General features: G+C 49.2%; 1 protein-coding gene across 3 annotated transcripts in view; it reads left to right on the forward strand.

Moving 5' to 3' along the window:
• The first annotated feature begins 1563 nt into the window (after positions 1–1563).
• Positions 1564–27661, forward strand: part of PMEPA1 (prostate transmembrane protein, androgen induced 1) — a 46389-nt gene continuing 20291 nt past the window's right edge. The window contains exons 1-2 of one of the 3 annotated variants that reach the window (XM_034066984.1): positions 1564–1966; positions 17601–17639. In XM_034066984.1, coding sequence (XP_033922875.1) covers positions 1864–1966; positions 17601–17639 — 142 coding nt within the window. In that variant the 5' untranslated portion in view covers positions 1564–1863. The remainder of the gene's footprint in view (positions 1967–17600; positions 17640–27661) is intronic. The other 2 variants (XM_034066983.1, XM_034066985.1) reach the window with 2 other exon arrangements.

A 27661-nucleotide genomic window follows, 5' to 3' on the forward strand; every position in this document is an offset into this window, starting at 1 on the left:
GAAATGCTTTATTCCCAGTTGTAGCATAGATTTGGGGGGTGTAGTTGTCCCTCTCTGCCAGGCCTGCACTGAGCCCATCCTGCTGCCCTGCGTTGGGGAACAGCACTCGTATGGTTATTCACGTCTGCTCAGCATGGGAAAGCACAAACTCCTCACAGCTCGCTTCTGTCTGAGCCACAAGATCCCCTTCCGTGTTTCCTTTGGATTAGTAATTGTTGGGAGTTACCATCTGTCGAGTGGCAAAGAGTAAAAGATTAAACAACCTGGCAATTCCTTGTTCCTTCTCTTCAGGCATTTTCACAGGACTGGATGGGGAGTGAAGCACAGGTGTGTATTTAGCATTAGTTTGTAAGCAGTCATGTAGGAATGAATTCAATCTTTTGGAGAGGGAATAAAGATTAAACTATACTGGTGAGCAGCACTGTGCCTGACCCGACTATGGATACCATCTGCCCTGTATGATCTCTGTAGCTCTGTATTTGGGCTGGGAGCCTGTCCCTTCCTTACTGCATCCGTTGGGAGCATGGGCCCTGCAAGAGCCTCTCCAGGTATTGTGAGAAAATACAGTTTCTTACAGAATACCTGAAGCTGTCTTGATCTCCCTGTAACAGCATTCACAGAGTATTATAGCAGCTACTTTGCACCACTGTAGTTAAGCTTGTTTCAGCATTTTCATCATAAACCTCTTTCACAGCTTTATTTCCCAGAAAATTAATGGCAGTCTGTCTTGGTTAAGATGCTGCACACCAAGCCCTCAGGAAAAGGTGATGGTTTTAACTTTTACCTGTCAAAAAAGTGAATTGGGTCCCTCCATTTTGAAGTGTAAAACAAAAATGGGAGTTTCTGTCTGAAACAGTTTGGTAGAAGGAAGTGAGCGTTGTTATTTCCACACTGGAGCTAATAGCAGAATTTACACCAAGTTCAGATGCTTACAGGTGCCTCCCCTCATTTCTTTTCCTGTCTCTCCCATTTTCTCTTGGAAATGCTGCATGCGGGAGCTCTCTGCGCAAGCCGAGCCCAGGGCTCCGCGCCTCCCGTTCTTGCGTGCGCGCCGTGGGGCCGAGCCTGCCCCGCGGGTGGATGTGCCGCAGCCCGGCTGCTTCTGGGGCCCGGCTGCCGAATCCACCGCCCAGCGGTGCGGGCGGGCGCGGACCCCACGGACACCGCCGGTGCCTCTCCCCTCCCCGGGCTCCCTCCGCCGGATGCCCCTCGGCGGCGCGGGGCCGCGCGCGGCAGCCCGGGGCGCGCTCCCGCCGAGCCCACCCCCCCCCGGCGGCGGCGGCGGCGCGGGGAAAGGGCAGTCCCCGTCTGGCGCTGACGTCACAGAGCCCGCCCGCGGCTGGCGGCGGCGCGCGGCCGCGTCCCCGTGGCCGTGAATGAGCGCGGGGGGCGGGAGCGGAGCGGGAGCGGGCGGGCAGCGCTCCCAGCGCGTCCCAGCGCGTCCCAGCGCGCCGCGGCCACAAAACTGCGGGGCTGCCGCTCCCTGAGACCGAGGGGGCGCGGAGCAGCCGCCTCTTAGCCCCGTAGAGCCGAGCCGTACCGAGCCGTACAGAGCCGTACAGAGGCGTAGCGAGCCGTATCGAGCCGTACCGAGCAGTACAGAGCCGTACCGAGCAGTACAGAGCCGTACCGAGCCGTACCGAGCCGAGCCGCTGCGGGGGGCGCTGCTCGCTCCGCGCCGCGTTTTTCATTTCCAATTTTTGATCGCAGCTGCATTTCCCTCCCCCCGCCCCCCCGCGCCGAGGAGGAGCCCCGGCTTTATGTGGCGCTGCCCGGGGAGCGCTCGGCGGCCGCCAAGTTCTTTGTGTCGCCGTCGCCGTGGGTTTTTTTTTCTTTTTCTTTTTTTTTTTTTTTAATTTTTAAATGTACAACTTCATGGGGCTGAACAGCACGGCCGTAGCTATTCAGCCCAATGTGTCCTGCACATGCAACTGCAAAAGGTCTTTGTTCCAGAGCATGGAGATCAGTAAGTACTTGTCCTGCTGCGGCTGCCGCGGGGCCGGCCTCGGTTTCCCCCGGGTGCGAGGGGGGGTGCGGGTGGGGAAGTTTCCACGGGGGCTTCCAGCGCTGCGCTTCCGCGGAGTGATTATTATTATACCCCCTCCCCCAGTGCTCTCATCTGTTGCGGTGTGCGCGGTGCGGGTGTGACACGGCGCGGCTGAGCGCTGACACGGGGGTCGGGCTGGCGGGGCAGCTCCCAGCTCTTCCCCATCTCCCGTACCTCGCGCGTTGCCCCTTTCCGCAGCCCCGCGATGCTCCGACCGGTGCTTCCGCGTGTCTGCCGGCCAAAGCGGGTGCCGCTGACCGGCCCCCAGCCTGCTCCGGGGCTCCTCGCCAGCCCCGGTGTTCATCACCTTCATCTGGGTACGGGGGGAGCGCTGCGGTCCGGACACCCGAGTGGGGCTTACTTGTATTTGGGAACCTGCTCCCCCGCCTCCAGCCCCTGGGGGCTTTTTGTTACGAGGGGCGATTTGCGGGTTTTATTAGTGTTTTGAACCCTCGCAGAGTAGCGGTGAGGACGGTGCCTGACCTAAATACCCACTACTTTTCTGTTTGCTCTTTCCCTCCTGGAGATAAAGTGCATGGAGGTGAGAGGGAAAGAACATAATTGCTGAGAAAGGGGAAGTGAGTTGGTTTCTCTGGCAATTCGATGCAGGTGGTATTTTCTGTGAAGGGAAGGGTTTTGAGGCATCCCAGGCTGGGCAGGTTGTCAGAGTTGTGCCCGCTTAACACCTTGTTCTGTGTTGTGAAATCTAAATCCGACACAGACTAATGCAAAATGGCCCAAAATGAAAACTTGGGAAAGAGTCTTGGTTTTGCATATATTCCTGGCACTGCGATGGGGCAGGCTCACGCTCGGTGCATGCAGGGGAAAGTCAGCTGAGCTCTGCCTGTTTCTTCTAGCACAGGGTTTGCCCCGTTACCTCCAGCGGGGCTGCAGAGCAGTATTTTAGAGCCAGCATCTGTCCCTTGGTATTCTGGGTGACTTTTGTCCAGTGTCATCTGCCTTCGCCTTCTCCGGTTTCATCGTTGTTTAATTCAGGTGTCTGAGTCGTGGAGAAGGTCTGTAGGCATTTGTATGCTGGGTACTAAAATGTGTTCCTTCTGAATTTTAGCATAAACCATACCCTTTGTACTGTATGCACATTTAATCTTGATTTAATCTCATTCGTGTTCAGACAAAACTAAGCTGGATTTGCCTGATTTTATTAACACTACGGGTACTGAATAGACCATTATTCTTCCCTGACTTTAACAGGCCAGGCTAGATGTGCATACCAATAGCAGTGTATAAATAATGAAGATACAGTTCTTTTTTGTGTCAGCCAGTTGGTGAACATAAACTGTGTCCCACAGAATTGCAAGGATGAGAGACTTTACTTTGTGTCAGATCAAGGCTCGTGGTTATGATAAAAGTTGTGAATTAAAATACATGTCTTTTGAAGAAAAGGCTTCTCTTCCAGCCTAACTCTTGGCATGAGGTTATGTTGAAACAACTCAGGCTTTGTAATACCATTCCTTGGCTGTTTAGAAATAGCGTATTTTATATTTTTTCCCCATTTTTTTCAGCATATGCAAGGCTTGGGAGGGAGCAGGTGCTGGTTATGGATGTGGGGTGAGAGGCTGGGAACAGTGGAGCATATGCCGGAGGACACCTTGCCTGGATTTGATGTGTGTCCTGGGAGTCCTGTGCCGTATGGCTCCCGAGAGCCTTCCCGCACCCGCGCCCCGTATCAGCCACTCGGCTGTGGGATCCTGGCACTCAGGCGCCAAGTTCCCATCAGCTCCTGGGATCCTTGGATTGAGCTCCCTTAATGCTGCCACCCTTACCTCATTTTCGGGTAGGTTTCTGTATCACCAGTGTTCTTCATATTTCCTGCCGATGGCGTGCAGCATTAGCTCACCTCTGTGCTACAGGAGAGCTTTGGTTGCATTGCAGAGGCTGTTACCTGATCGCTTCCTCCACCTGGGATCAGTGGAAAGGACAGGGTTGAGCCTCCCTCAGATAAATTCAGTATATAGTTTTCTCCCACCTCTAATCACTTGCTTTTATTTCTCTTTCTCATGCGACTTTGAGCATCTACCACCAGCTGCTACTTAATTTTCTAGCCAAAAGTTGCCACGCAGGAATGCTTCAGGAAGGTGGCATAACTGTAAACTCTTTTAATTTACCCCTCTAATTAGGTTAACTGTACAACTGATCCCCAAAAATACTTCTTTGCAGGCTTTATTCCATCTGGCAGGCTGCGGCGCTGCGGTGGAGGAAGCAGCTGGGTTCTGTGTGTGGCGCTCCCAGATTAGGATTAGAAAAGGGCTTTTTGGGGGGCGGGGAGCAGAGTCTCGCCCGCTGGGGCTGTAGTGCCAGTACGCCAGGCGGCCTTAAGCAGCCAGACGTCTGTGCCCGTGGTCTCTAATCGCTTCGGCTGGGTGAAAGAGGTCAGGGGTGATTGTCGTGGCGGAAGAGCCTGTAAATAACTAATTATTTGGCACAGGGAACGTGCTGCCTTCCCGCCGGCTTCCCCGCTCACTTCTCCAGGGCAGCTCAGCTCCAATGCTGTGGCCCTGGAGGGACTTACCCTGGAAGATAAGGGGATGCTGCCTCCGCGGGCAACCGAGCATCCGTGTGAAAGGATGGCTCGAGGCACAGGGCATGAGGGCAGGTGGAGGCTTTGCTCGTGCAGTGCCATTCAAGAGGTTAAGATGTGTTGTTGGTCTTCCCAGGAGATGAGGCCGTTCCCCTCACCTTGCTGGGATCAGAGCAGTGTGCCCAGCCGATGGTGGACTGGGGCAAGCGAACCGAGAGAGCTGGTTTGTGTCCAAGTGAGGACTTCCAGGTTTTCACATTCTTTGGTTTAATAACAAACCAAAGGCAGATGGCTCAGCTAAGGATCGCATTTCCTTTCCACTTCAGACTGCTTTTCTGGCAAATAGGTTTCTTTCCTGATGCTGTGTCAATGGCAATTATGGCTTCTTCCAGGGCAGAGTGGAAAATAGCCATGTACTTCTTTCTTGCCCCCGAGTTTTCCTTCAGGAGGGAGGGATGGGAGAGCTGCTACCAGTGTTTCAACAAGCCAGAGAGCATTTGCACAGTGTGCTCAGCTTGTGGCATCTCAGTTTGACTCCAGCCAACCCAGTGTGTTCCCTGTGTCTGGCTTTGGCCATGTGTCTGTGGCAGCACCGCTTTTTGCCAAGATCAGCGTCCCCAGGTACAATACAGGAGGAGTGGAGCAGGATGGCTTTTGCTTATGGTGTACTAAGAACCGCCTGTAGTGCCCTTTGCTATCCCCAGGGACCCTGTCAGTCTGCAGCCCCAGCACTGCAGGTCCTACCTCATGTACCCAGGGCAGGAGGGAAAGTCCTAATTCCCTGTGCTTGGAGAGCACAGGGGTCTCAAAATTGCAGTTAATTTTGTGCCCTCAGGCAGTGATTCTAATCTTAGTGTTTTATAATGGGTGTTGAATGAGAGAGTGAAAATACACAGGGGAGGAAACAGGGGAAAATAGTCAAAACTTTGTTTTTCTCCTCTGGGTGAACACCTGGGTTGTGTGGTGCTGCACAGCGGGGCTGGCACACACAGCAGCAGAGGTGATCATATATAATGCAAACTGGAGACAAGACACGGGTAATTCTTCCTTTTCATTAAATATGAGGGTATATTCCAAAGAGGATGCTTGATACCAAGCCCTGATGAAGGCATCCTCTACCCCACGAATAAGCCTTTGGCTTGCCTTGGTTTTATTTAGTAGTATGTTTTCAGATCTTGGTTGTGAGAGGAGCGGCACTGAAGGGTGTGTGGGAAACAGCAACCATACTCTGTTCCTTAAAACAAGGAATTCCCAAGGTAAGGTCTGGGATCAGCTCTGAATTTTCAGGGTATTTAATTAGCTAAACTACCACTTCTTCCTTTGCAGATGAAGAGTACGTACAAATGTTTGTTCTAATTCAGTTTTGCTGTTGCTCACCAAATACACTAATATTTTTAGATTTCCCAGGCTGAGAGTTGGTGGTGTGATAAATTCAGTTTTAGAAAGAATTTGTAAACCTGAATTATAAATGGATAGACATGAGGAGACCTTTCCAAGGGAAGTACCAAAATATATGGTGTCACTAATAGACAGTAATTACCATCCAGCTTCTTTCCTGAATAACTCACTGTACCGTCATGTCTGTTGGTCTTGTTTCAGGTAATAGCAACCGTCAGAATTCGGTAATCCTAATTAGCTAAAAAAGGTCATTTGTTTGCAGTGGTGTTTCATGTAAAAACGGACTGCCAGTTTGCTCCTTGGAAGGCAATCCGGCGTGCGGTTTGTCTTATCAGATCCCTCCAGTTCTCTGATGCATGGTGCATCTGTTGTTGGTGTGTTCCATCAAAGTAATAAAGCCTGGCTGGAAGGCTGGTGAGGAGAGAGGTACAAGGGCCACTTTGCTGCAATTAGGTGGAAACTTGGTTCACACCATGAGCACACTCCCAGACGTCCATAAAGCAAAGGAATCATTGATGTTGACAGCGATGTTTTATGCAGTGTTTTCTGTCTGTGGGACTAAATTGCTGGGTGATTATTTTACAGTTGTTTTGGGTAGTACAACATAGGTCACTTGGGCAGATCCCCTTTGAGGAGATCCTGTGAGGAGACATCAGGGACCTGCTCTGGCTGTGGACAGCGCAGCCAAGTCTGGTCCTGGAGAGGACCCATTTGAGCACAAGGCTCCTGTCCGTGCGAGCAGGATATGACCCATCATCTCCATCTGTCAGAGCTGGTTACGTGGCTGCTGCATTGCTGCTTCCCTGCTGCACTAAATGTAGTAGTTGTGTTGGGGCTCCTTGAGGAGTGCAGGGTGCAGTAGAGCTGTGTCACAGCAATACTGGTGTTAAGCTGGACTGGCTACCTGAGCTGTGAGCACTTCACGTTTGCAGGGTGAGACTGTACACGTACACACCTCAGAGCTCACAAGTTTTCAGTGCTTGAGAAGGTGTTGGGGTACTGTTGGTGTGAGTACACAGGCATAAACGCATTTGTGAAAGTGAATTGATTTTGCAATACAGGAGAGTAGTTGAGAATGAACTGGTTAATGAAGTAGTTGGTAACCAGAGAAAGGAGTTGGGGGTTCAGGTTTTTGTTTGCTTTTTTTATAAAAGCAGATAAATTTCAGCTGTAGGAGTTTATCATCCAAATCAGAGGATTTGGGGAGCTGTTGAGAGTAAAGAGAGCTTTGATGATTTGGCAAGGAATACAGCTTCTAAGGCAGCACTTTGATCTGCATTTTAAATGCTTCTTTGTAATGACAGTTTCACAATTTCTTTTCTCATTTTAAGTCAGTTTTGCAGAGGTATGTTTTGAGAGAAAATAGTAACAGCACACATTATTCTTGTTGGCTCCGGAGCCAGCTAGAACTTGTAGTTCATCCCAGATCTTTTGGCTACTATGGTAAATTTATGATTACACCAAAAAGGAAATTAGCAGAGATGTTAAATATTATCAAAGCTTTGCAAATCTTTTGAAATAGCTCCAGTGTGAAACCTAAACTCGCATTAGCATTTTTGCTGCGGTTATGTCGTACAGTATTCAAGCATCCACCTAATATTTCAGGTTCCTGATGCTGCTTACTTTTTTTTCCCCTTCTGAAGGACATGTTGCTGTTTAGCACGTGTGCCCTTTTAGTCTTGCATTGCACCTGAAGACCTTGATTCTAGTGACTCAAGCTTTTTAAAGACAACCCAGTGCTGCTGTAGTGGTGCTATCGGGAACCTTTTTGTTCTCCTTCTATCTACAGCACATCCTCAGATAAACTCGTCATTGGAGGAAGAAGGTTGTTGTCGCCTACGTATTCTTATACAAGAGCTTGTTGCATTAATTTATGTAGTATGGGTAGAGTGGGAGCGAGGGTAGGAATTGGGAATGTTTATTAAGGTTTTCATGTAGATCTTGCAGAGCATCTTCCCTTCTTGTAGCTGTTTGGGGTGGAGTTTATACCTCTCTTGGGAAGTCGGCAGCCTTAAGGGTGAGGACAAATAAGCAAGTTTTCCCAAATTGATTTAGAGCTGTGTGGTAGCTCCTCTGGTGCTGTTTTTGGCCTCTCCTGAGCTGTGACTCTAGGCTGTACCAGGCTGGCAGTTCTCTGGTTGTGGACCAAGTTCAGATGGCTTCTAAAAGTGAGCACACTTTTAATTTGCAAGCTAAGCCAGCCCATGAAGTTGGGTCTTCAGTTACAGATAACTGGCAGTAAGACCTTAGACAAAAAGCATTGTCTATACATTTACATCCTTTTCCAAACTGTCAGTACTTTGTTCAGTTGCACGTTACCCTTGTTATTCTGAGTATCTCTCTGGTACAGGATGCAGATTTGGAGCATGTGATGCTGCGTGGTCCTGAAATGTGTAAATTCAGCCATCGTGCTCAGAGATGCTGCAGCCAGTGCACTGATGCATATTGCAGGCTCAGGTTGGCATCAAGCCCACCATCACCTTCAGATTTTTTTTTAACTTAACAATACTGTGTTACTGCATACAGCAACTATCTCCTATTTCTTCAAGCAGTCTCACTGATACAAGCCCAGTCTTACGCTCTGATCTGGAAGAGGGTGTGTTTTCCTGTGTGTGGTGCATGTTAGCATTGTCACAGGCTGTGACATTACATAAAGATACCTTACACATCTTTGAAAGTCGTCTCACAAGTTGTCAGTGTTGGTGGATGTCCACAGCGCTTTCCAGTGGTTCACACATTAGTGTTCAGTGTAATCAAGTCTCGCACATATCTTTAATAAAATGCCTCAGACTGGCTGGTTTTTCACTACCAGTATACATTTGAAAACGTGCACTTAGAAAGGCAAGTACTTTTGCACGTGGCAGTTCTCTGGTCATTCATGAGACCCTGCTCGTGCCCATGGTGCTGTGGAATCGTGCCTGTGATGCTTTGCTGGTGTGAGGCTTCTGCGCATCAGCATGTGCAACAGGATTTCCCACATCTGCAAACTTGGCCCAAGTAACCCAGCAGAGCAGGATTTAGCCTTGGAGAATGAAAGCTGATTAACCCCGAGGCTTGGAGCATACCAGGAATGAAGAGGTACTTGCACACAAATCAATACTACTTTTCAAGAATACATGCAGGACGTGGTTTGGGGATTTTTTTCCCCATCTCTTCATTCTGTCCAATATGTTAAGTAGCTGGTTTGTTACTCTAACCCCCTACAAATGATTGTCAGTAATAATTCTGTAAAACTATGAATCAACTCTGCATGACTTTGTGCAAATAGACTGAGTAATTTCTTTGTTCTTTTCTTCTTACTTTGTAATTGGAGTCTGTAAAAGCCCAAAGGTTTGGTCTTGTGGAAAGCATGATTCATTTATTGGTGTCTGTGCCGACTAGTTATCTTTCAGTAATTCCAGAGTGCTGCTACAAGCCAAGAGTGATTCATACATGGCTAAGTGCACAAACAAATGGGGTCATGGCCATCTGCAGAAACTTTTCTAATCTATTTATGGTATCGGAGAAAGAAGTGGGTGTATTAAGGATGATGGAATAGGTGTCAATTACATTAGTGAGTATAACCAGTTAAGTAAGGCTAACCATTACTCAAAGCCACATCTGCTCATTGCTGGAGATCACAACAGTAAGTCCTATTTAAATGTTAACATAGGTCTGATAGGAGAGACGGATTGAGTGTCTAGCTTGCATCGTAAAGGAGCTCAGCATCATGTGCTGTGGTAGTCTCTTCTACCTTGAGATGTAGACATTAACTTAATAACTTGAGTAGTTGTAGTAGCAAAGTTGGCTCTTTGCTGTTGCAGATCTCAGTCATTATATGCTTTATGTGCAGAATTTGGGCTAATAATTAATTAACTTATTGTCTGTGGTCAGCGATAGGGTTTCTCTCTTTGCAGACCAGGCAGAATGGTTGTGCAACGTCTTAGCAGAGACAGTGGTGATCGGGTGAATAGGTTTTCCTTCCAGATGCCTCTTCAGAGCTTTAAAATCTCAGCAGGAAGACAAGCTGCATCTCTACAAGGTAGCCTGCCTCTACTTCTGTCCCATTTCATTGACTGTGAGAATTAACTTTCCCCTTTGTAACTGATAACAGACCAGCCCTGGCTGCAGCCACGTGGGGGTTGCTATGTTCAGTCAGCTCCCACCGTTCTCAGGAGTGGAGGAGCCGGGTGCCAGGACTGGCACTTGGGTGCCTGAGTTGATTGTGTGGATGGAGCTAGAGACTAGTGATAGAAAATGCTGGGGGCAAGAAGCACCCCTGTGGTGTATGGATGAGAGCAGCTGGCGAGCTCACTCCAGACCGCTTCCTGTCAGTGCTGTCTGCACCTCAGTCCTGTGCACTGCTGCTGGTTTTGCACCTGAAACACTTGTATCCAGCAGCATCTTGTGCTTGCGGAGCATGTGGTGGTCTCACAGTGCTTTACAAACATCCCGCATGCACAGAAGGGATGAGTGTTACTCCAGAGGCAAGCTGGAGGCATGGGTGGACCAGTGCTGTGAGGTTTGGAAGCTGCTGCGGCCCCATTCCCTGCGCCCTGGGAGATTTGTGTGGTTGCTGCTTGGTTGTGTTTGATTTTAGAGGACTTGACTGGAGCACAGAGCTCATGGACTCAAATTTCTGTAAATTGAATTTAAGCTTCGGCGCTCGCCAAAAATATGGGACAATTTGGCAATGTTGCTGTTGTCCTTTTACTGACGTTTTGAACACGGTGACCGTTTCTGCCGCACCCTCACTGCACGTGCTCTCACGGAAGGAGATGGGGCCCTGGCTGACACACTGGGTATGCTGCAGAGGGGGAAGTGACCCAGACTTTTGCCCAAAGGACTAATGAGCCTCTCCTGATGTCTGAGCAGCTTTCGTCTTCTGCCCTTGCTTTATTTAAGTCAACAGATTGTGTAAGCCACATGCTAGATTTACCTGCAGGGCAAGAGGGGATGGAAGCAGTGCCATTTGGATGATTCCCAAAAGACGTCTAACCGCTCAGCGTTAAGACTAACATTTCCAGGCCTGAGTCCTTACAGCAGTCCTCTGGATTCTGCTCACCACCTCCTCCATCCGTGTGCTGAGGATGAGTCCCAGGGAAGCTGCCTGCTGCGGGTTGGGCTCTGTGCTGAGCGAGCGTTGAAATCATCCCCTTTAGTGGTTTCTGTTTAATAATTGTCATTAATATTGTTATCAAAAATGCCCCCTAAAGTGAAGCTGTGCCCTGAGCTTCCCATACCCTGCCGTTTCCCACAGTGCTGAAGGCTCTGGCTTGGCTGTTAGAGCACAGGGATGAAACCCGCAGCTCAGCAGCATCAGCGACCCAGCATTGAGTTTGTTCTTGGTGCCCACTCCAGACTTGAAACCAGGCTGGACTTCCTTGTGCTCTTCACAAGTATCAGTGCAATGAGACTCGGTTCCTCAAGAGCGGGAGAGTTTTCCCTGTGCTGGCCTGGCTGCAAGGGTTTGGCTCCTTTAAGGTGGATGTCTCTGCTGCTTTCCTGGAGCGCAGGTCCTACTCCTTCCCTGTTTGTTTTCATTCTTTCCACCATTATTCCATTTTACCAAGGGTGGACTCTTCACTTCGGTAGCTTAGAACAGCATATATAGGTTAGGCTTATCACTGAGCTTTGAAAGTTCCTAGGCCTTCTAGGTGCGGCTTTTAGGACACGTAAGGAGCAACACGATTTATGGACGCTTGTTTCACACAATTCTGAGTAAAATTAGCTTAAATTGTAATAATTTCCCATATAATAAAAGAGAGCCTGACAGTTACAGTCATATTATTGCAGTCAGACTCTGCTTGAATTGGAAAATGCATTTTTGAGTTCTGCATCTGCCCCTCTGGCATGCACAGACACACACACGAGGTGTATAGCACTTAATGATGCTGATCCACCAGTGTGTAATGCAAGGAATGTTTTATGTTTCCCTAGCATGACTTACTTGTAGCAGCATATACAAATTGCACCTTTTCCAGCTTTTGCTGTCAATGCAGGGTCTATCTTGTCAATTGATGTGCCAGAGATGGGTTTAAGAGCAAGGAGAGGGCGCAGAGCTCTCGGATGGGGTCCTGCATGCTCTGAGCAAGGCACGGAGCAAACTACAAGGTTACGTTTTCTGGCTTGCTGATAGCTTTTAATCCTCATCATTCTTACAGGTTTTCTTGTTAAATAATTTTTAACATCTGCTGACTTGCCATCCAGGCCTAAATTGTAAGGAGCAATAAATAAAACGAACAGCCTCAATTTAATAGATTTACTGTGAGCTTTTTGTTAATGCAGACTTATTTTTAAATAAAAAAGGAAGAAAAAAAGATGACTGTGTTTATTGAATTTAAGTTCAGAAAGCATTGTTGGAATCTGACAGCAGCCTGGCTGAGTGGGCTCAGTTCAGCTTGCTTGGTTCTGCAGCTAGGAAGGATCTGTGCAGCCTGCAGAGCGCTGCCTGCTCTCGAGTGAGTTAACAGCCACGTGCTGATGTTCAGGAATTTCTCTTCTGACTTGACCGTGGGGTTTTGCTGCTCTTCAGACCACAAGTGCACTCCAGTCGCAGCAGGTTCATGGGTTTGGAGATGCTTTTCATCCTCTCCTGTTCTTTCTCTTGCCTCGGAAAGGGATCACGCTGTATCTTGTAGCCATGTGTCTTCCTTGGTTACGCTTCTAGAGATTTGCAGACCCACATTAAGCATCTATTAAATTAAGCAAAATGGCCTTTAGAAAGCTGCTTTTGAAGTGGAAGAAATGCTTTATGTAACTTAGGGGTATGTGAGGGGACTTAAATACAAGCTTAAATTGGCTGTTACGAAAATAGGTATAATTGGTTTTTTGCACAGTGATTTTACGGCTTCTGAGTTTAATGTCCTGATGAAATCCTGTATCCAGTCCTCACGCAGCTGAGGAGATGGAGGTTGAGGAGCCTGAGTAATGGAACTGGTTCGAGGAACAGCCTTGCCCTCATTTGCAAAATGGGACATACCTGTCATTTGCTGAGGCTCTGCTTGGTTGGAAAGGCATCTGGAGCAGTGGTTCCCTCTCACGTGTGTTTGCCCTTCGGTGTCCCCCTGCAGCACTCCACTGCCCAGTGTCAGGGCTGGGCAGCGGAAGGGGGATCTCTTGCTGTGGTTGTAACTACCTGAAGGTGAAAAATGCAGAACGCTTGCAGCTGTATCCTCCTCACTGTGCACGTGCCAAGAGCTCTGCAGCTTGGTTTTCCAGCCTGATCAATGCAGTTACTTTAAGTCATTGGGTAATTTACTAGCTGGAGGCACTTCTGTGGGCTTGGCTGAGAGTGATTGCTTTGCTTCCTGCCTCAGGGATGGCTGGGGAGGGTTTTCCTCTGAGCTTGGCCTTTCCTGGTCGCTGCTGGGGCCAGGAGATGCTGTGGGGCTGTCACAAGCCGCTCTGGGATTCAGGAGCCTGAGGAAGTGGAGGATATCACATTTTGACCTTGCATCCTCATATTAATCCAGATAGTCTTTCCTGTTTCTATATTTAAAGCCATTCTGTTGTTCTGTCTGGTGAGACAGAGCGTTGGCTCTCTTGTGTAAAGACTGACCCATCCTCTTCTGGAAAGCTGGTCACCAAGGAGCATTTCTCCATAGAAAACAAGGCTCCTATGAATCCTATTGTCAGGAATTGGAATAATATTTTAGTTCCTGTCTCTTCAACCCGTTAGGACTTCAGGCTGGTTTCCTTTCTAGCTCACTAAAGGTCTTGCAAGGATGAAAAGAACTGTTGCTTTCCCAAGAGTGTCTTAGCCAACACATGGGAGGGAAGCCTTGGCACTGTGAGACGGGGTGGAAAACGCTGATAGAGATTTGCTGCCTCTTTGAAACTATCCCTTTTTAATTGTCCAAATGGCGTTTTAGAGAAAATCTCTGCTCTTCTCTGTCTTCTTCAAGCATCATAATTGTACATAATCACATTTCTTTCTCAGTAAGAATAAGGCGTGATTTATTTATTTATTTTTTGCAGAAGGGGGAAGGGATAAATTCCAGATGTTGCTGGGATACACTTTTTGCCTCTGTTTAATGTTTAGTGGCTCTCAGTAAACAGGCTATGAGAGGTGGGGCTGATGTTTTTATTCCAGGACAAATCATCTACAATAAATCCCATCTGCTGATGGGGGATCATATCTTGGGTGTGACTTGGTGCAGTTTAGGAGCTGATCCTGGCTTTCTTGCCTTGCTGAAAGACAGTGAAAGCTGAAGTTGGCCCAAGTTCTCCTTTGGGATCTTTACCCTTGTCCTTCATGGTATTCACCCTCCTCTCCCCACCTTGCTGCTGAGCTCTGTGAGTGAGGAATGGGGGGGGGGGGGTCTGATCCCCTGCCTTGTGTGGACCCTGGCATAGGAATGAGCACCTCTGCTTTGAACAGACTCACTGCTGTTTGAGGGGGCAGCCCTGGTCAGGTGAGGGCTGCTGTGTCCTGTGTGCTGTCCACATGGAATGCCCAGTTTAGCAGGAGCCTTCAGGCCATGCTGCCATCAAGCCGGGTTTGCTGGGGCTGGGATTACAGCCCAGCAAAGAGCATCCATGTGCCCTGCACCACAGTGTGAGACATCCCAGATGCAGGAGGTGGGCTCTGGGCACGGGCAGACCTCTTCCCTCCTCCCACACTGAATACTTCTCAGTGCATGTGATGCTTTTATGTGCTTTTGGATCCTTCTTGCAGACAAAAACCAAAAATAATGTCCCAGCATGCGCTGCAGTTGGGCTTCGTGGAACAACCTCAGCGTCTCCATTCCCCATTTTGTATTTTCACCTGTTTAGACGGAGTCCATCTTTGTTTTGTTGGCAGCCTATTTGGTTGCACAAACAGTGTAAGACAAAACCACCAGCAGGTGTTGGTCCAGCCAGTGTAATTACTGGTTCCTTGCTGCTGCTGCTGCTGCTGGTAGGCAGACAGCGTGAGCCACCCTTCACATGGAGCCGTCTGGCAGGACTGTGGCTGCAGAAGGGCTCCGGGCACTGATCCACAGGGAATACACGCCGACTGTTCAGCCTCTCTGGTATCCCCTTCCCTGCTGCTGACTGCATAAAAGAAAAGTTATGCATGTATGGAGGAAGGGAGGAGAGGTGAGGGTGGCTCTGGTCGACTTTAAAGCAATGACTTTAAGTGCAAATCTGAATCTACATTTTAAAAGTTGGCAAAATGGCTGAACCAGGAGGCTAAATGTGAGCATGGAAGAGCCGGGCGAGCTCAGAGGGTGGCGAGAAGCAGCATCCTCAAATCCCGCCTGACTTGAGAGGGTTCAGGCTCACTTCTCCCACACATCCCTGTCATGGCCAAAACACCCTGGGACCAGGCAACAGCCCTAGTGTGTGCTCAAGGGGACAAGGCATCCTGGGCATTGCCGGAGCCTCAGAGCAGAGCGAGGGGCAGAGCTGCTGCTGGCTGCACCTTTGGGAATTTACCCCGAGAACAGCAGATCCTGATCCAGGCACAGAGCCTGTTTTCAACCTCCAGCTTTCCCATGGAAACACACACGTTTGGCCATCCCATCCCTTTTTGGCCATCACTTTTTCTGGGCCTCTGCACACCCTTGGCTGCCCACCCCGTTTTAGCCTTGAACCTGGTTTTTGCCTCCATTTACCCATAGACTCCTGCCCTTGTTTGGCCTTCAGACCCTTTTTGGCCTCCATTATTTTTGCCCTCTACTGTTCTACTGACCCTCCACACGCTTTCAGACCGGACTTTTTCTCACCCTCTCCTTTGGCCTCATGCCCCTTTTTGGCCTCCCCTTTTTCCCAGCCCCTGACTTACTTTTGGCTTTGCTCTGCCTTTTCAGCCTCTACTTTTTCCCAGGCTCCACTTCTCCCCGCCTCTATTTTTGCTTTGGCCTCCCATGCATTTTTTGGCCTCCACTCCCTTTGTGGCCTCTGCTTTTTTCTCAGCCTCTAATTTCCCTCAGCCTCCCACCCCTCTTTGGTTTCCCATTCCTTTTGGCCTCAGCTTCTTTTCAGCCTCTACTTTACCTTTGGCTTCCTGAACCTTTTGAGCCTCCTGCTTCTTTTTGGCCCCACTTTTTCTCAGTGTCTGCTTTTCCCTTTTGTCCTCCTACCCCTTTTTTGTGCTGGTTTTGTTCCATCTCTTTTCGAGCTGTGTGCATTAAGGTGAGGAAGGAGCAGGAGGAGGAGGTCACACCTTGTTTCCACACGTTGCTGTCTGGCTTGGCTGAATTCCTTTGTTTCCTATCCCAGCAGGAGCGGTGCGGGTGCCCCTTCCAGTGGGGCAGTGATTACCCGTGTCAGAGGCTCCCTGCTCCCCATGCTCACTGCCCCTGTGGCTCTTAGTCTCTTCATCTTTACCAGGGTGGAGAAGCTGCTTATCTCCATCCTCCTGGGTGCATGGAAATCCCCTTTTTAAAGCCGTATTTTGGGGGAATGCTGTGTTAATACAAGTCTTTGAGCATCCCAGCCTGCTCTCCTGCACTCGTACCGCAGTGGTCATGGTGGGAGCAGAGACAGGAGCAGCGTGAGGTATGCAAGGACCCACGGCGCAGCAGCCTTGGTGTGTCTGGTGGCTGGAGCCTCCCTTGCTCTCAGGTTAGAGGCTGCTTTGATAGGTCAGTAGGGCTCCTTTGGCATCAGACTGCGGCAGGCAGTAATTAGTACCAATTAACTGTTATCAGTGACAGTTCTTAAGGGCTTCATAAAAAGGCCCCGTGTGTAGGTTTGGTCTGGGGGACTGCAGAGCAGCTCCTCAGGTGCTGGGGTTGTGCTGGCGGGGCTGGGGGGAATCCATATCCCATCAGGTTTGCAGATATTGGTGCACTGTTCACTGACAGGCCAAAGGGAAGTCATGGGTTGTCTTTTATGCCGAACTTTTTGTCCCTAACTTGAAAATACATCTGCTGAGTGTTGTATCTGGGGTTTTGTACAGTAATTTGCTGTAGGTCTTCATCTTTAGCACCTCTCCGTCTGCAGGCAGCACATGACAATTAGACCTTTGATAGAAGCTCTTCCCTGTGAGGGTGCTGAGGCGCTGGCACAGGGTGCCCAGAGAAGCTGTGGCTGCCCCATCCCTGGCAGTGCTCAAGGCCAGGTTGGACACAGGGGCTTGGAGCAACCTGCTCTGGTAGAAGGTGTCCCTGCCCATGGCAGGGGTTGGAAATGGATGAGCTTTAGGGTCCCTTCCAACCCAGACCATTCCATTAATTAGCCCACTGGTGCCTTGGTGTGCACACTGCTGCCTGAGGCCATGGACCAGTGGTGTGGTGCTGTTGGACATGGTGGGAAGGTCTCTGGGGTGGGCTGAGCGATCCCAAAACCTTTACAAACCTTTGTAAGGCTCTGGGCTATCATCAGGCAAGCTGGCTGCGAGCGGCGCTGGGGAAGCCCATGCAGTGGTGTGGCTGCAGAGGAGCAGGACCTGATGCTGCGACTTCTGGTGTGGGAAAAGCATGTGGGGTCATTACCGGGAGTGGTGGCACCCGGCTTGCAGTGCTGTGGTACTCCTGGCTACCACAGAGGTGGTAGGCTTGGGTGCAAATGCCAACCATGGTTGGCTGTGGGGGAGCTCTTCCAGAATGAGTCCCCAGGAGGGGAGCTGGGGTGTGTGTTGCAGCCGGTTGGAGGTGGCTCCCATCACTGACAGATGCTTTCTGTTTTTCTTTCAAATGTCTCCAGGCACTGAATGTTTAGGTCGCACCTTTCCAGGTAAACTGGGTAAGTGAAGTATTTCAAGAGTTGCCAAGATCTAATTATGAAGGCTGATTGCATGATTGCAGCTGCTGTACTATAAACACCCTGGTTACTCGCTTGACAAAACGGGTGGTACATTGCCTTGCCCTAAGGGCAGCAGGTACCTGCTGTTGGGGTGCAGAGGGGGATGCAGCGGTGTCTTCAGAGGCTGAATGCACAAGCTTGCTGTTTGTCTATCAATAGCTGCCTGCACTTTGGTAATCCTGGATGTGATTATTTCTCCTGTTAAATGCAGAGCATCTTCAAAAGCTAAATGAATGTCTTTTTAAGCACGAGTAATGAGGAGCATTACATTGAAGGAAGAAACTTTCACTGTGTTTTGTGGAAGTAATTTGACAACCTCAATCTGTTTAAGTCATGGCATGTTGGACTTCTGTTGAATGTGGCAGGAGCTGCCTGTGCTCAGGACAGACAAAACCAGATGCTGGGAGCCCTGTTGAGCCAGGCTGCTGGATCTGAGCTGAACCTGTTTGCAAAAGAGCCTTTGATGCTTTAAAAAGACAATTGAAATCATTTATGGGTCTGTCTCTCAGTTTAGAATTGAGTTTCTGAGAGTACCTCAAAAGTCAGGTGTCTTTGCTCAAATGTGGTGTTCGAAGCCTGCTGGGGAAGAGTGATTAAACAAACTGTTAACAAGTAGATTTTAATAAATGGCTAATCAATTGTTATAGAGCCTGGAGAGTCAATAGAGCTTACGACCTTGGCTGATTACCACACTCAGATCTTTAACGTGCTTATAATACTTACAAATAATTCATTAGGCTTTTATCAAGCATTATTAATAAAAGTCATAATCTAAAATACGACAAAAAGATTGTTGTTTCAGTTTTCTTTATTTCAAGCCTGATGGGCACAATTTGGTTGCACAGCAAAATAGTCCTTGCTTACACAAAAAAGCCGTAAGACGCCACTGGGTCCCACCAGCAGTGTTATCATGGTGCAGACATCAGGCAGGGGAACAGCAATAGCCTGAGGCTGGGAGCAGCCGGTGCATGGAGGGCAGACACAGTCCCAGTGCTGAGACACTCGCACCAGCCCATAGGGGAAGAGTCCTGCAGCAATCAGTGATTTATTTATATTTATATTAATGCCTTGAAGGACAGATTTCAGCAGATGAAGCGGGCGGGTAGAGGGAGCCTGTGTCGTGCTGTGCTCAGCAGCATAGCTCGGGGTGTTTTCAGTCTCGCAAAAGGTGTTTGCTGTTGCTTGACTGTTGTAAAACTTGCACCCGTTTTCTTGTCCTGTGATTGAGGAAAGTGTGTGAGCAGGGAGGTGTTCTACCTGTGCTGCTCTTCCTGCTTTCCCTGGTCTTCCCTGTCCCATTTTGTGTGGATGTTTGTGCCTCGGGGAGGGAGGCAAAGATGCGAGTGAGAACATGCGGTTTTCTTAGAATATAAATAACAGAAAATTAAATGTATTTTGTTGTTTCTGTAGAGCTGTTCCCTGTAGTTTCCAGTTGCTTGCTCCTTTGACACACTCTTGTATTCTTTGGGGGTTTTTAATCTTACTAAATGGATGCTATTTGGAGTATGGTGTCGGACACTTCAGCGATCTTGCCGCTAGTGTGGTTGTGGGCCAAGCACAGAGCTGTGTTTGCAGACATCAGTTCATGCCCAGAAAGTCTCCCCAGGCTTCTGAAAGCCACAGTCTGCCAGGCATGGCTGCCTCTGCTGCATGGCTTTTTGCCTTGCCTTTGTTGTCTGGGTCCTTGTCTGCAGCTACAGCCCGGACCAGTAGTGCCAGACATCTCCACCTCCTCCTGGAGTGCCCTGGTGCTGTCTGTGGAGCTGGAACCTTCTGGGAGAGATGCCCATCCCCGTGCTTCCTGTTCTAAGACCCTGCACATAGAGGGTCAAAACACAAACCCTGGGCAGGGAGCACCACCTGAGACTGACTCAACAGAGGTTTAACTTTCGTTGGGTTTCTTTTTTCCTGTGTTTTTAAACTATTACATCATCTTACAGTAAGATGATGGATGTCATCATCTCATGGATGTCTGGTGTGGATGCCAGTCTGGAATTTCTGTAAATAATTTGTGGATCCCTGTCACCTGATGAGAGGGGACCCAGTTCCTGAGCCACAGCCAGAGCTGGGTCATGGTCAGATGCTGTTGTCCCCCCTGGGGAGCAAAAAGGGTGCTGCAATTCCTGCTGGGTTTTGGGATTGGCTCTCCTCACAGAGGCTGGCTGGGAATGTATACAGAGGGTGAAGATAACTACACCAGGGAGCCACTCATCTGATCTGGGAGGGGATGCAACCCTTGAGCCCTTTAAAATCAAAGGGCAGGGTTGAGAGTTTGCACAGAACAAAATTCATGAGGGAAAATACATAACTGGATGGAAATGCATGGTCTGCTGATTTCTGAGAGGTCTGAGTGGATTCTGTCCAAGTGGACACGCGGACTCCCCTGTTTCCCAGCAGCTGGGTCACGCTCTGTATTCACTGCACTGCTCCCCTGTGAAAACGCCCCTATGCAACGTTCTTCATTTTATTGTTGTGGGTTTGGGAATTTTGTTATATTAGTCTAAATGGGTTTGTTTCCATAGCTGCATAGCGCTGCTGAAATCCCCATGTAGGATCTCGCAGGCTCCCTGTGCATGCGTACCAAAAATAACCCACACGCGGCTGTCAGAAGATGAGCTGCTGCCATGGCAGGGGCCGAGCTGCGAGCAGGTTTGGGCAGGACCTCCCTGAGGCTGCAGTTGTGTGGCATCTCACCCCAATTCATCCTGCTGCAGCTCCCTGCTCTGCAGGCAGCAGTGGTGCCTGGGTGGCCCCAGGGACCTGGAGAAGGAGCTGATGCAGAAGGGGTGATGTTTTGGAAGTAGAATAGGAAGTGGTGGAGATGGAGGGAGAAGAAACTCCCTGTCCCTCACCTTTTTGTCAGAGAGAAAAGTAAGGATGTGGTAGGGTGTGTTGGTGAAGGATGTGCATCACGTGGCTACCAGGTGCTCTCTTGCTCTGAATTCAGTGTATTCACCATCAGGTGTTATTAGTAGTCTGCTTTTCATCAGGAGGGCTTTAATGGATTTATAAACTGTCTCAGCTCCTGAGCCTGGTTTTGCTTGGCTTCAGGCTGTAACTCGAAGGGTCCAGCCTGGGGTGACAAGATGGAGGGTCCCCTGCAGATGTCTGAGGTGGCTGCTGGTTGCACCCAGGGTTGCAGGTCCCGTGTGGAATGGTGCTTCTGGGCCAGTGAGTGCTGCTGGTGCCTAGGGTGGTATCACAGTGGTCACCATCTCTGCACATGTGGGTCCCTCTGGCTTCACTGTGCAGCTGGATTTGGAGTACATCTTCTGGCAGAAAACCTGGTTTCAAAGAAGTCATTATCTTTCCTTTGGGAAGAGTGAAACTGGAGACTTCTGTTTTGCCAAAACTTCTGGTGTGAAGGTTGGCACATTCCAGCATGGGACCAGCCCCGTGCTCTGCTGGGAGCACTTGGGGCAGGTGCTGCTGCAGCAGCGTGGCCAGGCCATGGCCAAGGGCATGGCTGGGGCGTGGGAGCACTGCAGGGAAAACCTTGTTATGGGAAAACCAGAGGGTACAGGAGGGCAGCTGGCCGGGAACACTTCCCTCACAGCTCTGCCAGGGGTGTCCTCAAACCCCTGGCTGCTGCTCTCTTTTAATGCATCTTTTGAAGTACCGGGTAATAGGGTTTTCTTTCTGGCAGGGATGAACAAGGGCTTTTAATAGTTTTTTTGTTTTCTCTGTGCAGTTCCCTGGCAGTAACCTGCCATTAACTCTAGCATTTATCTAGGGTATTTGTATTTTTGTATGTGGGGACCTACAACGCTGAGAAGCTGGAGCAGGGGGGGGCTTGTCCAGGGTCACACAAAGAATATGTGGTAGAGCCAGGTTTCAGCTTCGTCTTTTCTCAGTGTTGAGTTGGTCTCCAGGCTTGGCAAAGAGGGAACATCTTGGTTTGTCCCCTTTTGACTGGGACAGACAGGGAAAGCAGGAAATAAAAGCTCCGTGGAAGGAAGTGCATTTTTTTGCTCTGTCCTGCCGGTGACCCACACGTAGCTGGAATTGCGGGATGGTTTCATTTGGGAGGATGGTACATGTGAAATACATGGAGGCAAAGGGAGACCCAGGCTGAGAGCTGCTGCAAACCCTGTGCTGATGGGGAAGGGTGTGCTGCTCATGGCCTCCCTCCCTCAATAAGCTGGAGAGTTTGGGGGCGATGTCTGCAGCTGGGGTTTGCAGCGCTGCTCCCATCCCGCAGCGCCTGTGTGCCGGCCTTGTCTGAGGCAGCCCCTGTGCGCCGGCAGCACAATGCCCGCCTTCATTCCCTGTCAGACTGGAGGTCTAGACGCTCTCCCTGCCTTTTGTTATCAGGGTCACAGGTTAGGGAGCATTCCCAGCTCCTGTTCCGCTCTGGTCAGGAATCCTTCCCAGAACTGGGCGCTCCACTCGGGACTGCGGCAGGGACCCCTCCGGAGGGAGTCGCTTTGCTACATGCTTAGATTTAAAATGACTGTGGCAGCTCCCAAAAGGAAATGTGCTTTTGAAATGCAGTCGGGATCACCCCCACTCCAGCTCTTGCAGGCACAGATGCTCAGCTGACACCAGCTAAATAGAAACCTTTTAGCCCTTGCCAGTAAGTCTAGAGCAAACTGCCAAAAAGCATCAAGGACCAAGATACAAAACGGAGTCAGGCCTGAGCAGAGTACTTAGAAATGAAGGATGGAACTGATGTGCTCTGTCTCTTGGTTTTAGCACATGAGATGTTTCAGTTTCAGGGAGTTGTTAAATACAGTGGTGGAATTTTTAAGGTTTTCAGCAGATACAAAGCAAATAAGTCCCCTAGCAACAAAGGAGAGAGTTTTTTTCCCTTAATGCAGACTTTTTTTGACATGAAGCATTTGTGAAATTTCCTCCCACCCCCTTTAAATCAAAGACGAGTTTTTCTGAAGGAGACATTTTTAATGGCTTTTAAACATATTCAGAGATGGGACTTGAGCCCTCGATGTGCATCTGCTTGTTCCCCAGCCCACCCTCCCTGGCTTCAGTGCTCTCCTGCCCTGAACGTGCATTTGGGCTGCAGCCCCTTGCATTGGGATAATAAGGGGGAACAAATACAGATAAATAAGTTGGTAGCAAGTTTCTTGCATGGTTTCTTAATTCCTGGTTGGGTTTTTTTTTTTAATTCCTAGCAAGAAGACGTATCAAAAAATTGGCAGGTTCATACCTTTTATGATTGAATTAAAATCTATTAAATAATACCAGTGAGCCAAGACCTGAAATCACTATTAGGCAGTGCTCTTGAAGTTAAATGCTTCTGGATCTGGCTCACTTCTGCATTTTCTGTGTTATGTGCATGTGTATTATGTGTGAAGAATGAGTGTATGAAGCTCAAATAGAGGTTTTAAATAGAAATAACACTGGCAGCTCTTTCTCTGTGAATCCAAGGCTATTAGGTGTCTGGCTCTTGCCAACAGGAATTGCAGAGGAAGTTCATGTAAACTCCATGGCTGATTTGGCAGCTGCACAGCCGTGGCGGGCTCAAAGCTGGATGCTGTTGCACAGAAGCGATGACATTTTCCTGTGCCTGGTGGCTTACATCTTTGCAGAGGGTGAGGGGCACCAAGGGAGCCTGTTTCCCACCCCAGTGCTGCTATGGGGATGGGCACGAGCTGTTGGATGGTGGTTGCATTGCCTCATGCCCCACTGTGGTTTGGTCCTTCTGCATCTCACCAAGGGCTTGTGGGTTTGAGTTGCTGAAAGCTGTGACAACAGAAGCATTCAGGGTGACTGCAGTGTTCATCTGGGACTTTGTTTTATCCGTATGGAAAACCCACCAACTTATAGTCAAGTCAAGGCTTGAGCTTCCCTATAGCTTTAATGGTGGTCTTGGATGATTCACTCCTGGGAGGAGAACATCATTGACTTGTGCTGCCTGGGGAGCACAGGGGAGACCTGGGTCCTGGTGGGTTGGATGGTGTCAGCCCCCTCCAGCACCACGTCTGCAGCCCCTGGAGGCAAACTGTGCATTGTGTCCCTGTGGAAATCCTGCATGGGGAGCAGAGCGCACCTGTACGCACTGTGGCAACCGGAATGATTAGGGGTTGATTCCTCTGTGAACCCGCAGTGCACCCAATGATGCTGCTTGTATGGGGCGTGGGGGGAAATAATGCTAAATTAAACCCTCCATATGGGAGGAAAAGCATCCAGCCCCATTCTTTACTGCTCATTTTAGTAATTTCTTCCAGATAACCTACACATCTGTGTCAGTGCAATTAAAGCAGAAATGCTGTCTAATGAACAGTTGTAGCCCTTGGGCTATTGCGGAATGAACAGTGGAGTTGGAAACACTCTTACTAAAATAATAATTAAGAAACAAGGGTGGGGAGACAGAGGGAGGTGCAAATGTGGTGCTGGTGGGATGCTATAGGGTGAGGAGCAGAGAGGGACTGCAGGGAGCCTGCCTGAACTTCTTGTGACACCCCATCAGCATCTGTGGGGTACAGTTTGCACACCTCGGTTCCTCTCCCTTGTCTTGGGCATCTGCTTGTGCCATGTCACAACTAAGCAGTCTTTAAAAGCCTGTCTTGCCCTTCTAATAGGGTGTCTGCAGAAGTGCCATGCACTTGCTCCATCATGGGCAGCGTTAGCTGTCCTGGAAAGCCAGATCAGCTATTTTGCATGGGTTTGGGGGTTTTTGGTGGGGAGATTTTTGGCTCTCCAACAGTCAATAAAGCTCAGGAAAGGAGGAAAATGTTTCTTGTGTTAGACACGATTATTTATGGGTTTGCTTTTTCCAGAAAACTGTCTTTTCTCAGTAAAAAAACATGCAGTTTCTTACAGCGCGGAGGTTATCTTAACTTCCCTGTCAGTCACTGACCAGGCTGGACTGTGTCAGTAAAGGAGGCTGTCCAGTTTCTCTCATGTGAGATGGTTTATTCTTTTGCTTTCCAGTAAATAAATGAATAAATGAATGCAGTCCGTTCCGATGTTAACCCTTGGAGTTATGGTGGTGGCTGTCCACAAGTCGTCTTTTTATATCAATAAATCAATTAATACTTGGAGCTGGCTTTTTCAAACTTAACATCTTTAGAAATGCGTGTGCTGCAGAAAGGCAGTGACATCTCCTATTAGCCAAAAAAAACAACCCCAGATGCCATTTAAAAAAGTCCAAACAAGTCCCACTGGAATGATACGTTGGAGTTATTCAGTGGGATTTATATCTATGAGCTGTGGGGGTTTTGTGGTTTTTTTCCTCTGAAATGGTTGTGAACCAGAGTGATTACTTATCATTTTCATTTTAACTCCATCTGACAAATCGTTTTAGATGGAGAAAGCAATACTGCATCTTTAAATGGCCACTCTGTCAGCGCATCTTGCAGGGCTTTAAATGCCCTTTGTTATCGCAGTCTAGACAGGACGCAGGCGGAATATTTGATATGTTATAAGGCAAAGATGTGACAAGGTTGAATTAATTTACTGGCTTATTTAAAACTGAATTTCAAAACATTCTTACTTACAAACTTGTCTTTCTGTGCTGTGTTCCCCCCCCCCCCAAGTTAGTACAGTATGTTTCAACTGTTTAGACTGGGAGAGGAGACATTAGCTTACTGCAGCCTGCAGTACTTTAATTGCCCTTTTTATGACTGTCTAGACATCATGCAGATGCATGTTTGTGGTGAGAAGACATTTCCCCCTCTGGTTATACGATAGTCTGAAACCTTTACATTGCCTATCTCCTTACCCCCTCTGTCTTGGAATGTGCTTCACTCCATCCATCTCTGAAAATCACTTTTTCCCTGTGTTATTTTTTTGAAGGACACTTCAGGCCCCGTTTTCCTGTTCTTTTCCGCATGCTTATTTGCAAGTGTTAATGCTTTCTGGGGGAATAAAGGTATGTGGAGCAAATGGCTCTTGGAGCCTCCCAGCAGGTCATGCTGCTGAAGCCGTAGCTGAGGGATGGCTTTGTGCACTGTTGTTTCTGTGTGATGCCCCGCATGTACCTGCAAGTATAGTGATACATATGCATTGCTGTGTTTGTTTGGGTTCCCCTTGCCATAAGAGTACAGCCTTGCAGGCCAGGTTTAAGAATGAAAATATCAGCAAGGTTTGAATGGGTTCAGAGTTTTAGTTATGCAAATAGGATGCATTAATTAACCCCGTTGCTATAGCTACTGCTTTATTGTTAAATGCAGTGAAAAGGGGACAGGCTGTGTCCATGGATAATCCTCCCCTCTGTGCTCTTCCCCCCTTCCCTGTCCTCCCCAGATCGCTCTCCATCCTGGTGTGAGGGCAGCTGCTGCTGTGCTCCGCTGCCGGTGCCCACCCGCTGCCCAGCATCTCCTCCCCATGGCCTGGAAAGCTTGGATAGGAATCACCTCTGCCACCGGGATGGAGCTGGGGGGATCCTCACCCCGTAGCCTCTTCCTTCCAACCACCCCCTAAAACCTATTGTCGGGGCTGACCTCACGGGTCACCTCGCAACCACTGTGTTATCAATCTGCTGTCTAGGGGCTGCATGGGGATGGGTGCATGGGGACAATGGGGCAGGAGGGATGCATATGTGCCAGGGGATGGGGATTGGGGTGGGGAGGCTGGGCTCATCCTGCTGCGGTCAAGAGATGGGAGAACTGGGAACAGCCTCATTCTCTGCTCCAGAAACCGTCTCTGCTGAGCAAACACCGCTGGGTTTTGCTTTGAGAACAGCTTCTCTTTTTGTGTATGCTTGAAAACTTGCAAGTGCAAAGCACTACAACAGAGCTGAGGCTTTGCAGCATATTTGCTGTAGGAGTTAAAGCCTTTCCCAGGCTGCTGCTACAGCTGAGGTGGAAGTAAATTTATTACCTTTTATTTTGTGAGACTTGGAGCATTTTTACTTCTCATCCGCATTCTCTCTGGGGTGTGTATATACACAGATTTAAAACCATTTGTCACATCTCTGTGTTGAGACTGTGCACATGCATTTGCTCCCATCTGGTGGTGTTCAGACCAGTTCAAGAACTGAACTTGAATATTGCAGTGACCAGATGCAGTGAGCACGCCTGGACATTTGCATGCATTTTGCATATATTTTTTCTGCGGTGCATAACTGTGTCTGTAACTTAAGGTTGTCCTTGTTCCAGGCAGTAACTTACCTTGTGAAAGGTCACTCCTTTTGTAAGCAAAAGCTGCGAAGTGATAGGGATGATAACAACCCTTAAGAAGAGGTGGAGGAGGGTGAGCCCTGGTCAGGGCTGAGGAAATCCGGTCACAGTCGCAGCCCCATTGTGACCTGTGTGGCCTTGACCGACTTGCTCAATGTGTGTTTCGACACCCGTCTGTGAGCCGCGTGTTGGGGCAGCCCTGGTGGCACGGCTGCCAGGGGACACGTGTCCTGGGGAGCCCAGGGCAGCTGCAGCACCGTGGCCTCAGGATGGGGTCCCCAGCACTGCTCCCACATACCGGTGGGCTGCTCGGGGCTGTGCTGGGTTCCTAAGTGAGGTGGCATGTGGGGAGTCATGCTCATTCACACAGAAAAAATGCTGGAGGTGCAGAGGTCCCCCAGCCACAGCTTGTGGTGTTTCATGGCTTCTCTGTGCCTCTGCCACATCCCTGAGCTGATGCTGTGTGTGAGTCAATGTGTGCCATGCCTGTGGCAGGGAGACACAGGCATTGCTGCTTGTCTGTGTCCCTCTCAGGGTGCCCCTGCTCGAGCGTGGGTCCCGCAGGACTTGCCAGGCACTGTGCTAGGGTTGGGTGCTGGTGCTGGGGCACCTGAGCCACAGCTGGCTATGGCGAGGATGTGGCCGAGTGTGTTGGGAATCAGCCGATGAATGGTTTTCCCAGGAATTAGTGGAAATGGAAACTAGAGGGCAGGCAGGGTGGAGGGAAGTGGGAAGGAAGACCCAGTAAAACCTGTTATATACAGTGCTAAATGTGGAAAGGCTGTGGTCCATGCTGATGGTGGATGGTCCCTCCTGCCATCACTCCTGTCTGTGGGATGTCACACACTGAGCAGGAAAGCCTGCCATCTCCTCCCTTTT

This window comes from Melopsittacus undulatus, chromosome 10 (genome assembly GCF_012275295.1).
Source record: "Melopsittacus undulatus isolate bMelUnd1 chromosome 10, bMelUnd1.mat.Z, whole genome shotgun sequence".
Classification (NCBI taxonomy): domain Eukaryota; kingdom Metazoa; phylum Chordata; class Aves; order Psittaciformes; family Psittaculidae; genus Melopsittacus; species Melopsittacus undulatus.